Source organism: Vigna angularis, chromosome 5 (genome assembly GCF_016808095.1).
Source record: "Vigna angularis cultivar LongXiaoDou No.4 chromosome 5, ASM1680809v1, whole genome shotgun sequence".
NCBI classification, from domain to species: Eukaryota; Viridiplantae; Streptophyta; class Magnoliopsida; order Fabales; family Fabaceae; genus Vigna; species Vigna angularis.
Genome location: NC_068974.1, coordinates 38,538,715 through 38,553,238, shown reverse-complemented (window position 1 = coordinate 38,553,238; position 14,524 = coordinate 38,538,715). Strand labels below are relative to the sequence as shown.

At 33.8% G+C, this 14,524-nt stretch overlaps 2 protein-coding genes across 7 annotated transcripts; one reads left to right on the top strand and one right to left on the bottom strand.

The window, feature by feature from the left end:
- Positions 1-224: 224 nt before the first annotated feature.
- Positions 225-4,056, bottom strand: LOC108338878 (uncharacterized). Of its 2 annotated transcripts, none has more exons than XM_017575935.2 (6): positions 3,886-4,056; positions 3,023-3,289; positions 2,440-2,574; positions 1,595-1,651; positions 920-1,054; positions 225-627 (listed from the first exon to the last, which is right to left on the bottom strand). In XM_017575935.2, the coding sequence occupies exons 2-6, from the start codon at positions 3,272-3,274 to the stop codon at positions 562-564; spliced, it is 645 nt and encodes a 214-aa protein (XP_017431424.1). In that variant the 5' UTR covers positions 3,275-3,289; positions 3,886-4,056; the 3' UTR covers positions 225-561. The 2 variants fall into 2 exon arrangements, with proteins under 2 accessions (XP_017431424.1, XP_017431425.1); XM_017575936.2 differs by having other exon boundaries at positions 3,990-4,013.
- A 3,972-nt stretch (positions 4,057-8,028) lies between these two features.
- Positions 8,029-13,829, top strand: LOC108338937 (DNA repair protein XRCC2 homolog). Of its 5 annotated transcripts, XM_052877526.1 has the most exons (9): positions 8,029-8,544; positions 9,411-9,481; positions 10,467-10,529; positions 10,765-10,908; positions 11,879-11,963; positions 12,725-12,761; positions 12,842-12,942; positions 13,047-13,121; positions 13,239-13,829. In XM_052877526.1, exons 1-8 carry the CDS (start codon positions 8,122-8,124, stop codon positions 13,068-13,070), a joined length of 948 nt encoding a protein of 315 aa, XP_052733486.1. In that variant the 5' UTR covers positions 8,029-8,121; the 3' UTR covers positions 13,071-13,121; positions 13,239-13,829. The 5 variants fall into 5 exon arrangements, with proteins under 5 accessions (XP_052733486.1, XP_052733489.1, XP_052733487.1 ...); XM_052877529.1 differs by lacking the exon at positions 10,765-10,908; XM_052877527.1 differs by lacking the exon at positions 11,879-11,963 and having other exon boundaries at positions 12,682-12,761.
- The last annotated feature ends 695 nt before the right edge of the window (positions 13,830-14,524 follow it).

Sequence of the window (14,524 nt, the reverse complement as noted above, 5' to 3'; positions counted from 1 at the left end):
GGACAATTTTTAGAATTTGGATTGGAATCTATCGAGAGTAGTCTGCTCTTATTTTTTTGCTGCTGAAAACTTTCTTTTAGGAAAATTTTCGATAAAAGTAGCTTTGAAAAGCGTATTCTCTATCAATCAGTTCAATGTCAATGCCTATATTCACTTACTGACAAATTATTCAAACTCTCCAAAGGAACGGGCTTACAAAACATTAACAACCATTAAGATCAATATACCCCGTAATTTGTAACAAGTTTGTTATAAATTTAATATAAATGTTTTTCTTACATTAACTAGTATGAATGCTTTTCTTATATGTACTAATTTTACATCAATATGAACAATTGAAAAAAGAAGGGAAGAACCAAAATTATTGTTGCCTAGCCCTGATGCCAAGTTGCCATCAGAAACGTTAGAAAATGCATCTGGAGATGTTAAAATCCAAGTATAATAAAATTCCAAACTAACGAAATTCACAAAAAGTGGTGGTCCTGCGGCTGTGGACTTTTCCCAAGCTGTATCTGAATCCAGTGACTAGCTTAACATTTCAACTCACCAATGCTTTCCATTCTATTTGTAGATCCACTCGTTGGCACGAGCACCTGACTCATCCATATCTATAAAAATGCTTACTGCCTGCAGCAAATAATTATATATTACAACATGCACATACCAGTTTTTCTTCTCTTCCCAGCCAAAACTTATGTCTACGATTATTGTCAGCGTAAAAAAATAAAAATCTCGATTCAAAATTTTACATTTTTTATAGCACTTCTTATTTATTCATTACCAGTGAGCTTTGCATCGAGCAGCCACTGTTTTATTGTTTTTCTTATGTGTGTCTTCTGTCTTTTCTAAGGGTATATATATATAATCCTTTCACCATACAACATCTAGGTAATAGTATAAAAGAAGAGCATAATTTTACCTTCCCTATTCGAGGTCGTTCCTTTGACTTTTCTAGGCTGTTCCGAATATGTGAGACAGCTCCCCAACATTTCAAGGTATTTGCAACATCGTCAAGCCTCAAAATATACTCTTCTTCAGTCAATGGGAAAGATCTCTAATAGAAAAACGATATTGGACATACTGAAATACATTATTACGTGGATAACTTCAACGTATACAAGCACTTCCATAGTAATACAAAAAGCTTTTAATAACCATGTACTTTAGAGCACAACCAAATGCATGGTTTGGGTACTAAAACTACTTTCTACCAATACTATCTATGAAATTGAAATGGTAGAAACTTTTGCCTCTTTTTCTTCTGTGCCCCTTTCTAAACTAATATAAGGCATCATAAGCTGTTTTCATTTGATTATTGCAACATGGTCAGCTTGAATGAATTCCCTCAGAATTAGTTAGTGTGGCTGTTGGGTAAGCGAAAAGTGCAGGAGCCATTCATTTATGCAAGAGAAGTCAATAACAACATCAACTCCTTATGACAAAAATTATAGGGAAAAAAATTGTGTCCAGTGTTTTCCTTTTTCTTTCTTCTTAATATCCAATGAATCGTACATTTCATTTTTTGGAATCTACTCAAGTCATGTATTTATGCCAAGAAAACACTGGATAATACATAGCACAAAAGTTCTAATACCTGCTCCATGTACTTCCACATTACATTCATTGCAAGGAGATTTCTTCCCATGAATTCCTAGCATAGAAGATCAAACTATGTCTTAGTTCAGCAATTTATCCAATTTCAAAGAATCAAGCAAACACCAAATAGCTGATATAATGCTCCAAGGACTTCATAAGTAAAATGTGAAAGTAGGAAACAAACATCAAATACGCATATGAAGTTTCAAGAACAAGGACAAATATATAATTTGAAGGAAACAGATAATGCAACAAAATTCAAGAACAAGGATGCCAGTAACTTCTGAAATTGGTTCATACATGGCAGGTAAGCATATCCAACTCTTTTAACAATACAATTTCCTTTCTCCCACTCTAAAGGAAGGTGGGATGGAATGAACCTACTTTTTAATTAAACATACTGCAGGATATAATTATTAATTACAAGATTCAACTCTTTACCATCAGAATTTTTTCAACCGCAAGCATTTTAACAGATAAATAGAAACATACATGCTGTAAAGTGAGAAAAGGTGGAAATGTGCACTGTGATTTGGTCCCTATTTGCATGTCTATGAACAACACCACTATGTATGTTTCAGTATTTCGTAGTGTATGCCTGATAAACAAATGCAATCTTGATAGAGTTGACAAGAGGATATATCAGCTCATTAATGGAATTTTTCCTGTTGGCAATTCTATGCAAGAAAAAACAGCAAAATGCAATTACCAACTACGTGTGCTGGATAATTCTCTTCATTTCTCAATAATTGTACTTCGGAATAAAAAAGCTATTATATATTTTGCATTTGTCATGCAGGCCATGAAAATCTCACACACAATTCCACCTGTTTAGAAACTTACCTTCTTTATCAACTGAACATCATAAGACCTCCCATATTTGTTCCTAATGAGAGTAGCAAGGTCAAATCCACTAAAAGTGGAATCATCTCTTCCAACTATTTTCTCGAGGTTCTCTCTAAGAATTTCACTGTTCACCTGATGCATATTTCAAAAAGAGCCAGAATCAGATGTAGACACAGCAATGGAAAGTTAATACTTAATCAGTATTCTTAGGACTGAGTCTGGATTTAATCAATTGGAAAACAACTCCTACATAATGTAAATTCATAAATTCATCAAAACATACAATCAAGGATACGAGATTGATTTTGCTTAAATATACAACTATATTCCATAAAGAAAACTAGAAAAAGGAGAATAAGGTATGAAATATAGGAACTAAGACAGAAAGGTTGACAAATTAAAGGATAGAAAAACTGTATTTCTAACATAGAATTTCATGAGTAATGATAATTTAGAGGAACGGAAAAGAATGAAGATAATAGAGGCAAAGGAAGAGCATATGCTTTAGGTGCCAACGTGGTGAAATATAGTAGAATGTAATGAATTACATGTATAACAGAAAACTGAAAAGTCAACATACTCCTTCCATTTCACCGTTCTGGGGTTTGTTCTTATCAATTTCATCTGAATCAGAGGCATCCATATTGTTGCTTCCTGAACTGGAAAAAATGGGTCTGCATTTTCTGGCACTGTGACCATATTTTTGAGCGTGGTATCCAACATTAAGCAAGTCCAATCCTCTACAAAATGGAGCCTTATTAATGCTTGTTTTGTCAGGATGATCTTGAATTCTAAGGGGCCAAGAACACTGGTGGGTGGACATAATGTTCATCGTGTCCTGCACTCGCTGTTATTCAAAAATACATGGAAAGAGGGAAACACTGTCAGCAGAGACACACACAAAAAAAAAGGAAAGAACAGACATACTTGTTCTCAAATCTAAACCCTACACAAACTTCTTTTTCTTCCTTTTTTAGACAAATGATAAAATGGGTATTTAAAAGTAGGTCAGAAACATCATGAAGCAGATGCAAAATTTGATAAGACCAGTTGACGATTATAGCAACAAAAGCCAGGGATAATAGTAGACCGAGACAATTTTTCCTCTGATCAAATTGACCAGCTTATAAGCAGGAATTTAGTTAACTAACATCATCCTAACTCCATGCAGAGAGTAGATCAAAGAGATCATCTTATGCTTTTCCCAAATTCTACTTCAGAACCAAGACAGTCATATTACAGATATGAATAGAAAATGCTAATTCGATATGGAAAGTTATTATGTTTTGGTCCTTTCCTTTCATAAGGCAATACTAGATTTCCAATGGAAGATTACAAAAACTCTAGTACAAACCAGAAATAACACCTATATTCCTTTACATACACATGTGGTAAATCATCAATAGCTTTATCGAACATGTAAAGTGCATGTAGAGAGCAAACCTGGTAGTGTTCGTGAAAGACAGAAAAACAGAAATGTTTTTTCAAAGGGTTTGTGTTTGTTGGTGTTGATGGAATATTAACAAAAGCTTAAAAATATTAATGACCTGAGAGTGTGAAAGAGATAAACTAAGAAGAACATAATGTGGATATTGAAGGTTGTTCTGGAATTAAGAGAACAAGAACCTCACGTTTTGGTTGTAAGCAAAGCCAACCACAAGTTGCCATGTGCAAACCTCGTGGTTGCTTACGCATTCCTAACACTGCACGGGAAAAAAACATGTCTTACGTTTAACAAGGAGCCACGTCTCCTCACAGTCACGCGCCTCCAAGCCACAACATATTATTTTGCCAAATGATATTTTCACACCAAAAAATAAGTTTTTACATCTATTTTATATTACACTTAGGAATTTAAGGATGATTTAAGTTTCATAATTCATATTAAATAAAAAAAATTAAGAAAGTAGAACATCATATCTATAAATTTATTATCTTAAAATTTTGAATTAAAAATAATGTCAACATTTTTCATTTCATAATAATATTAAATTTAACTCTTTTTTTCTTGTGATTTCCTTTTACGGTTTTTTTTTATGATAATTCCACTCCTATATTAAATTGTCAAATAGTTCTTTGTTTGGATCAGATAATTTTTTTATACATGAATTTATCCATTAAAAAATCATTTTATATTATTACTTAATAATAAATGTGATGTTTTTATTATATGTATAATTATTTAGATATCATATTAAATAAATAAGTTACCTCGACTTACCAAACAACACAACAGTTAAGGAATGAGAAACAAACTGAAATTTTTTGGAAACTTTAGGACTAGAATGAAAGAATAAAAATTATATACAAAATTAGAAGAGACACCAAATGACACTTTAGTTTATTTTGGTCGTAGCCACTTTTTATAAAAAAAAATAAAAAGAAGCTTAATAAGCAAAGATATAATTAACTAAAAAACTACAATTTAAATAATTTGTTAATAATATATTTAACATCCCATAAATACAGTAATAAACCATACAAATAGAATAATCACATTAATTAACATATCAATTCAGTCTTACACTAAAGCTAAAGTACGTTCGTGGCCGAACGGCCTTACAAGAAGCGAGTTACAAAATAACGAGATGTACAATAAGCTAACTTGACCGAACGGTTTACAAAACAAAATACCGAACGGTTAAGTCAGGAAAAAGGGAAAGTGATAGTTCCAAGACAACTCGCTAAAATAACTAAACTAAACAATTAACCGAACGGACTACTGTTCGGCCTTCACTTCTACATCAACGAGGTTCTCTTCCTCTAAAATTCCTTATTCCAGCGTCTCCTCCAGTAACGCATCACCATCTGCTCACATCCACAAGGATGATCATTGCAAAGACAAGACGGACGTACAGATACAGGACAACACAAAGAAAAACACAGGGTAAGCTTATGTAATTTAATTCAAGTAATAACATGCATTTCTCAACATATCAAACATATCAAATATATTCCAATATACATTCAATCAATTCCTGATACTAGACTGACTGTCCGGACTGTATGAATTCTGTGTAGCTACGACGTTCGTGCACCCGGGTGATGTAGTAACTGGAATTCTCATCAGCTGTCACCCGAGGTTAGTCCGTTCCGTCCAAAGTACCCCTAAGGACTAGGACCTCCTGCTGTTCCCACACATGATTTACTCCCCTCTACTTGAGGACGAGTATTCACGGAACATCAGGATGAATCGCCAGCTAAGCTTTGTCCACATTCATACTTTACAAATTTCAATATCATCCTAGAGTCGTTCCTCCCTGGAACGCTCGTTCAATTCCATAATCTCATATTCATCTCATAAACTCTTCATCATTTATTCTTCATCAATCCATATTCATTTTCATCATTAATAGGAAGACCATCAAAAACCGAACGTTCTGTCCTCACTAAGAACGAGGACGAACACTGTGGACGGAACCGAGAAGACGCCCGTTCTAGATCAGAGTACGAACGATAGAGTTACGATCAGATTTGAGTAATATCAGGTTCCAAGTAACGAACGTTATTTACCATGTGAATCAGTTGAATGAAACTGACTCTCGTGAGTTCAAACCAATACTTCAAGGAATAAACCGAGTGTGGAGGCTCTGGGCCAAATACTTCAAGGGTAGACACATCAAGACGTTAACGAACCATATTTAGGATAGTTCTCATACTGAAATCCACTGTCGGTCAATAACCGAACGTGGTAAAGGAAAGTTCTTCTGAAGTTGGACGTACGCTATTTTATTTAGACTAATTTTACACGAATGGGTACGAACACTCAGTATAAGAACGAACACCACTTAGAGCGAGCGCTAGGTGTAAGACCGAGCACTTCTCAATACGAGCGCTTGGTATAAGATCGAGCACCATTTAGCTTATAACAGTAGACTTGATAATTATACTAAGGGACTTTCGGAGTAGTGTTTACGAACGGAAAAATATACTATTACATATATATAAAAGAATGGAGTTTATCAAAGAATACCAGATACAACAGTGCTTGGTCGAACGCTCAAGCATAGTATTATAACACGAGGACGCTCGTCCTCAACTAGGGTTCTATCCAAATGAAGAATCCCATTTTTACTATGTTACAAGGGAAAACCGAACGGTCAAAGACCGTTCAGCACGAACATACATTATCATGGGGAAATTCTTATACAATCCATTTTCATTCCAGTTCATTTCTCATTATGAAATCTCATAGTTTCATGCATTCATATCAACATCAACTTCCACATTTCATTCAATCCATATCATGTAAATTCATATATTTCATTCCCACTCATAAATCAACAAACGTTCATGCAATTCAATCTCATCAAACATCATGCATTATACTCATGCAGTCAAATAAAGAACGTTCATACAAAACACAACATACGAATTAAATCAAATAAGCTTCCCTTACCTGGATTAGTGAGTGAAACGTTCTAAACGTAAGATTTTGGGTTCGCTCGTCTGCAACTTCCTACCCTTAAAGGTCACTTAACTCTTCCAACTAAATCTAACCATAAAAAAATCAAGAATAACTTAGACTACACCCCTTCATGCAACCAGAATTTGACCTTGCACGTAACAAATGAACGCTCGACGAAGAAGAGAAACTTACCAGTTTCAGAATCTGGAACTGTTCGGTCCAGAATGAAGCTCACGACGCCAGAAATCCTTCTACGGTGCCTGAACGGTGATCGGAGCAGAGAAGAGTGAGCTACAGTAGAGAGAAGGGGAATTTCTAGAGAGAAGGAGGAGGAAATGGAAAGTCAGCGTTGGGAAGGAGAAGTGCATGCAGAGGAGAGTGAACAAGTTTTTCAGAAATCATTTTGATTCACCCCACGACCAAACGGTCGTGCGCTCTCCTGTTGACACCTGCACTCCACTTACTGACTTCCGAATCTTCCATTTTGACACTTGGCGTTAGCGTAGAGAGTTTGTGAGTGCGTTTTAATGGTTCTGAGCAGGGTTTTGGGTGTAATAAATGAGATTAAACAGGTGGGGTTTGAGTGTATTTAACGAGGCCTGACAATATACATTTTATAATTATAATTTTAATGAGAAATAATAACTTTGGTAATTTTATTTTAACTTCACTACAATTAAAATATTTTTTTATATTTTAGTAATTATTATGTATCTTTATTACAAAAAATAATATAAAAAAGTAAAGATAAAATACTTTTACAATTTTATATTAATATTAATATTTTCTTTAATAAACGTATCATCCTCACTAAATATTAAATGTGTTAATTTACACTGATGTAAATTTTTATATAATTAGATGTAAATTTTATTCAACGATCTTACAAGATTAAGTTACATTTAAAATTTTACTTTAAAAAATTATTTTATAAAATTGAATTGAAAAGTAAAAATATATTTAACTTTTTTTTATCAAATGAAAAAAAGAGGAAAACTATTTAGAAAATAAGAAGTAAAAAAAAAAGGAAAATATTTTTTTAACAAGACAATTTTTGTATAATCACTAATGTGGTAGTACATGATTACATACCAATAAAATAATAATATCTAGTCTATTATTAAAAAATTATTAAAAGAAAAAAGTTGTTAACTAAAAAAATAGCGAGCGAACTCTCGTTCTTGTTGTGTGCAGGATTATTAGGCGGGAAGAGGTGTGCTTTGAGTGAGACTGAGAAACGGTGAATTGAGTTTTGAAGAGTAAGAAGAGAAATGAAAGAGAAAGAGAGAGAGGAAATTGAAAAGTGGATCGAGGGAGATGAGAGTGGAGCGGAGATGCTGAGCAGAGTGAGCAGCGTGCGGCCATTCGTGTTTCCTCCGCCGCTGCATAGGGTTCCTCTCCGCGTCGGCAACGTCCTGGAGCTTGTGGGACCCTCGCCCTCCGCCAAAACCCAAATTCTCATTAACGCCGCTATCACTTCCGTTCTCCCCAAACCCTACGGAGGCCTCGACCACTTGGTCCTCTTTCTCGACCTCGATTGCCGCTTCGACATCACGCGCTTCTCCCAATTGCTCATTCATCGCATCACGCAACACGGAACAGATTCTTATGATCAGGCCTTGTACCATCTCTGCATGGCCCGTTTTTTGTATGTCCGTTGTTACGATAGCTTTGAGTTTCTTCACACTCTCAGGGTAAGCCATTTTTCACTTTTATCATTTTGTATGCTTTTGTGATACAAATCATACAATTGAATTGTACTTTTGCATTGCATTACCTGTACTTTCTTGTATCCTAATATGTTTATTTACTCGATACTTGGCATAAACTTTAGGTTTTAGATGTACTTGCACTTTTTAAGTCCAGAATTGTAGAACTAAAACAGATTATAAATTACATGACTAAATCTAATTCAAAAGTAATTCTTAGGCAGGGATGAACACTGCCCAACTTGGCTAGCTAGCCCAGCCCAGAGGTTAATTTGGATGGGTACAATATTTATTATAAATTATACCATAATTTAAGTTTTATACTTTTTTCTATTTTATGATTTAGTTATACATACTGATACCATCTATATATTACATTCAAAAAGTTGGGTTGTCTCCGTTTATTCCATTTATTTTTGGGTCTTGATTGAATTTTGTTTAAATTTAAATAGATGAACTCAAAATTTGTGGTCAGATTAGGAAAATGATAAGCCGAACCCATCTCTTGCTCACCCTTATTTGTAGGTAGAGACTACTCTTAAAGATTGTGGAGGTATAAAATGAAATGAGTAATATTCAAAGTTTCACATCAACTAGAGATAAAGTCAGTTTTATATACTTCGGCTTATTGAAAGTCTCATATCGACTAGAAATAAGGTTAATTTTAGAGTATATAAGTGAATACAAACTTAATCTTATAAGCTAGTTTTGTAGGGTTATGTTAAGTTTAAAGTCTACCTCTTAAAAATTAACTAAACCATTTTATTATAACTGTCATCTCTTTCTGCACTACTACCCTAGTGTTATTATTACTTCTGTTAATGTATCTTATTCCTCTTGTTTTTCAACAGACATTGCATTGTCGCTTAGAGAAGGAGAAAGAAGTTCAAGGAGTTGGTGTTCACGTGCTCATGATTGATAGGTTGGTTTCTTGCTTTTTTCTTGAATTTGTTATGATTTGTACAATAAAGCTGCTCTTATTTTTGGGTACCTTTTCTATTTGTCGAGTCTAGTTGGGATCTTTCACTATAAAAAATCATATTGTTGGAGTTTTAATGTGACAGTTATTTAAAACTGTTGCTTTTACATTATAACACAACTGTTAGAGAACTGTCATATTTTTCATGTAAATTATGACATTTTTAAGTGTCAATTTTTTAATTGTTATACTATTGTTGAAAAGTATGACATTTTGTAATGTCATGTTTTGATAAATAATTATTTATACTAGAGTATCCTTGATCCATAGTTCAAAGAAGATGGAACGATGTAGAAACAAACACTGAAAACCTCAATGATGTTGAAAGAGAGGAAAGGAAGAAAAGAAACAAAACTCCTTTATTGAAGCGAATGATACCAAGATACAAAAAGGTATTCAACTCACTGAAAACAAATACAAAGAGGATATATATAGAAAAAACAGAAAAGGGAAAATGTGTAGCAGAGGAAAAGCGCTAAGCAAAAAGCTAGACACTTAAGTGTAAACATCAGAGAATGATTTTGAATTTATTCTCATTCAACCATATTTTTCTGGTTTCTGATTTTCTAGTTGCATCTATTTTTTTTATTCTGGTCAAAGTCAATTCTCCTCTTTTTCCATCCATAACCGTTACCACTTACACGATTTTTTTAGTGTTTATACTATTCTTAGGTGGGCTGGCTCATTTACTGTAAAACATAAAAGTCTTTTCTTTTCTGTGGTCTCCTTTGATATATTGGAATGCCATGTGAATAACTTTTCACTCTAAAAATCCGGAGATATTGTGTATAGTTGTGGGGAATGATGCGGCTGTTTCATAGGTTCCAACTGTTATTTTTAATGTTGCTGCATCGTTAACTATGGTGGCATCGGCTCTGAATAAATTATGCAATAAGTAAACTTGGACTGAGTGAACTGTGTTTGGCAGCATCGGAGCTTTTCATTGGATGGATCGTGCATCAATGTTCTTGTCTCAAAGAGAAACCAGCAAGTAAGTTATATTTATGTTGGTATTTCCTAGTGGATGGTGCTGTGTTTCGGCCTCATGTTTTAAAGTTCTCAGAGCATCAATTTAATTCTGAATTATCGGTCTCAAATGATCAAATTGTCCCTCTTTAACTTTCTTAAAGTGTGAAAACTTGTAGATACAAAGCAAGGAGAAAAAAAGTGTGTATCATTGGTTCAGATATATGTTGATTTTAATTTGCAGATATCATGTGATGCAGAAAAAAACTTTTCCTTCAGACTGTGTCAGAAGCTGTAGTACAGAATATTAAAAAACTTCTTCAGGTGCACCCTATGCTTATTATGGCCACAAAGTCAGTGATTTTTGGGAATAGATATTCTACAGCTTCAAATGAGGTCAAAGGGTGAGTTCTATAATGGTTGTGGAATTTAAAACATGATCCTTTCAATTTCTGAAGAGAGAAGCTTGAAGAACTCTTGAATTTCACCTAAAATCTTGTATGATCAGAAAGATATCTTTAGATTGGTTCAGGGAGGTTGATTTTGATAACACCTTGCAATATGTGGAAAGCATAAAAAATTATTTAGTAGAGTTGTGGGTTAAGGAAGAGTTTATCCATTTCAAGGGTTATTAGTCGGAGAATCATTGTAATTGATTGGCTGCTATTAATTATTAGGAGGCTGGTCATTCGGTAATTGATTGAGAACAACACCGCCGTGTACTTTATCCTCTAATATAAATGTTGGAATGGATTTCTCATATTTTTGGAGCAGGTAATAGGTGTGGTGATAGTTTAGTTAACCATTGTATTAGGGGTTTAGCATTCATTCGGTGGTGCTACTCCTCCTTGCATGTCTTATGAGTATTATAGAGATAGACGTGGTCTTCTACATTTTAGGTTTTCCTAATGGGTTTGCTTTGGTCTACTACTTTTGTATTCCCCTTTCTTTTTTTTAATAATATCAGAATTTTGCATATAATTGGTACAGGTTGTAATGTTAACCTGCTTAGGATTATAACCTGTATTGTGATGCAAGAACGTTCTCATCTTTATTTTAAAAAAGTATTTGTGGTCTCATAAGTTTCCTTCCTTTTTACAGTGTCCTTTTATCTCTTATAAGTATGTTTCTCATGCCTCTATTCCCTTATTTTCTCTCTAATATTTTTCAACACATTGTAAAGCCAAGATAATTTAGTGAAACCCAATCGGCTGTCATAGTTTACTTGTCAGGTCCTTTGCATTTGCAATGTCCCAATATTTTTGTATCCTTGTTTTGCTATTCATTGATCAGCCACTAATAAAACGTAGGCTGTATCATCTGTTCTAATCCCAGTTGTGCTTCTTGATTTTTGTATGATGATACCTATAACAGGAACATGGAAGAAAGATGTTCAAAAAATATGACAAGAAACCATCAAAATTTTCAGTATCGTGAATACATGCCATCTGTCTGGCAGGTAGAAGTTTTGCTACTAGTATATCATATACTTTTGTCATGCGTGTCCCATTACAAAAATCTACTAAGATCTTATATTTTCTAGGTGAAGACCTAAAAATGAAATGATATATGAAATATCAATTAAAAATGATAGAAGTGGAAGGACACTAGAAAATAATAGTTGTGGTGGGAGAGATGGGAAAGGGGGAGAAATTGAGAGTAATTATCCGAGATATTGATTTAACAATTATATAAATAACCTGACGCCTTGTATCTGGCAAGCCTCTTATATAAAATAAAGATATTCTTAAACAATTTCTGGGAAAAGTTTACGATAGATAACTACCCACAATTATCTTTATTCGTATTATAGATAATATATTCTAACAGGACCTGGATGTGAGACTATCACTGGTTTCTGCTTTTGATTATAATTTAATTATGTATGACAACATTAAATGTGAAAGCAGTTGTTTAGTTATTAAATTTCAGGTGCTGCTTCAAATAATCTTCCCTTGTACTTTATGTTTATTTATTTGATGAAATAACAGTTGTTTACAGAAAGAACCTTTTCTAAATATTGAGTATGACTTAAAAGTGAAACAAATTTATGAACTGGCTGCTGTTATGGCTTCTCTAATGCATTTTATTTTCCTGGGTGGAGGAAAGGGGCCAAAATTAATCCCTAATGCTTTCTTTTTGTTAATTTCTAATGTGTGCTTAATTTTGAAATTCAGTCTTAAGATTTCTAATTTGATACTGCTTCTTCAACTGTCTCAGTCCTTTGTTACACACAGAATACTTGTCCACTCTTCAGGTTTGGATTCCATTGTTACTTTTTTAATTGAGAATTGCTTTTGTCATCCGCCATAATATCAGCGTATTCTTGCCTTTCAGATGAGCATCCTGGTACAACCAATCATCAAAACTCCTCAGCCTACTTGTTGGAATGGTTATTGCCAAAATTGAGTTTTCCAGACAGGATTGTAGTGAAAGATGTAAGAACATGATGTGTGGATCATTGTTTTTGAACAACTCTAATATTATTAATTAAACTTGAGTTTTTTGTTGGACTTAGTTTTTTTATTTGTCGAGCTTGTAGGCTGGTGTCTTTGTCCAATCATAAAGTACTTGTTGCGAAAGGATGTCTATGTAATGATTATCCTTGCAGTGGCAGGTAACTAAATTACTGTGTCAAATGTTCTGAACTTTCTAAGTATATTATCGCTATCATTATTACTTTAGTAGTCCTCTTACTTATTTGCTTTCAAATTTTGTATTGTTTGTGTTATAGTTGATGTAGTACAGATTCACTACAAGAACAAAGTGTGACTTCTTGACTGGAAATATTATAACATAGATGGGATCAAATCAAGTTTTGTGAAGTTTACCTGTGATTAATTTTATATGTCGCATGAGAAACTGAAGAGGAACTCCGTTCCACTTAGCTGTTCCAGAAAGAATGACCATTTTTCAAACCTATACAATGGGACAAAAGCACTGGGACAAAAGCACTGGCTGAAGATATTTCATCAAACATCAAACATTTTCTATAACATAATTATTGTGCAAAGTTCAATCACACCAAATACTGGAAGCTTCAAGGGTTTTCTGCTGATGGTGACTAATTTGTACTCTTGGATAGCATGAACTCATGCTTGATAGTTGAACTTCATTTGTCTTCCATATCCTTTTCCTGCTTATTTTGCTTACATTTTTCATATGTGCGCTACTTATCAGCATCTGCACCTTTGAAATTCTGATGCTTCATAATTCATATCATGAGTATTTTGGAAGCAAATATATTATTTGTTTAGGAGAATATCTTTCTATTGTTATTTGGTGAACTCCTTAAATAAAATTACTTTTACGTTTTTATGTGATCATTGCATTGTTGTTAATCTTTATACGTACCAATTATTCTTGGCTTTGTTTGTTATGTGCTTTTAGGACATAGAGAAAATGATAAATGTTGAATTGAAAGGCTGAAGTTCATCCATATTTGAGCATATTTGCAAAAGATGGGAAATGATTGCAGTGATGATAGAATTTCCATATGCCCCACCATTCTTATATTCTTTTGGAAGGAAAGGAAGTAGTTTGGTGGGCACCACTCACCACATACTTACATCTCATTCATTCTATTGATTTTTTCATTCTTTCTCATTGTAAAAGCCAAAGGAAATTAGGAAAGGGTTTTCTTTTCATACTCTTTTGGAAGGAGGGTAAGTAATTTTGTGGTCTCCACTCACCACATATTTAGATATACTCCAATCATTCTATTTGCGTTTCGTTCTTTCTCGTTGTAAAACCAAAGGAAATTAGGAAAGGTCTTTCTTTTTAAGCAAACAATACCAATCGTGAGCGATAACTCCTCTACTTGTGTCTATCTTCTTTCCTTTCCTTTCTCCCTTTGTGGTATAACCAGAGGCTAACAACTTTAGGAAACAAGGACAGCCAGATGAATTTTCTTTCTCTACAAACTAAAAGGTAGTGGGCTATTTTACTGAGTGCAAAGCTAGAAGTTTGGCTGATTTAAATAAAACTGGAGCACTTTTGGAAACAATATTAAAAAGGGTT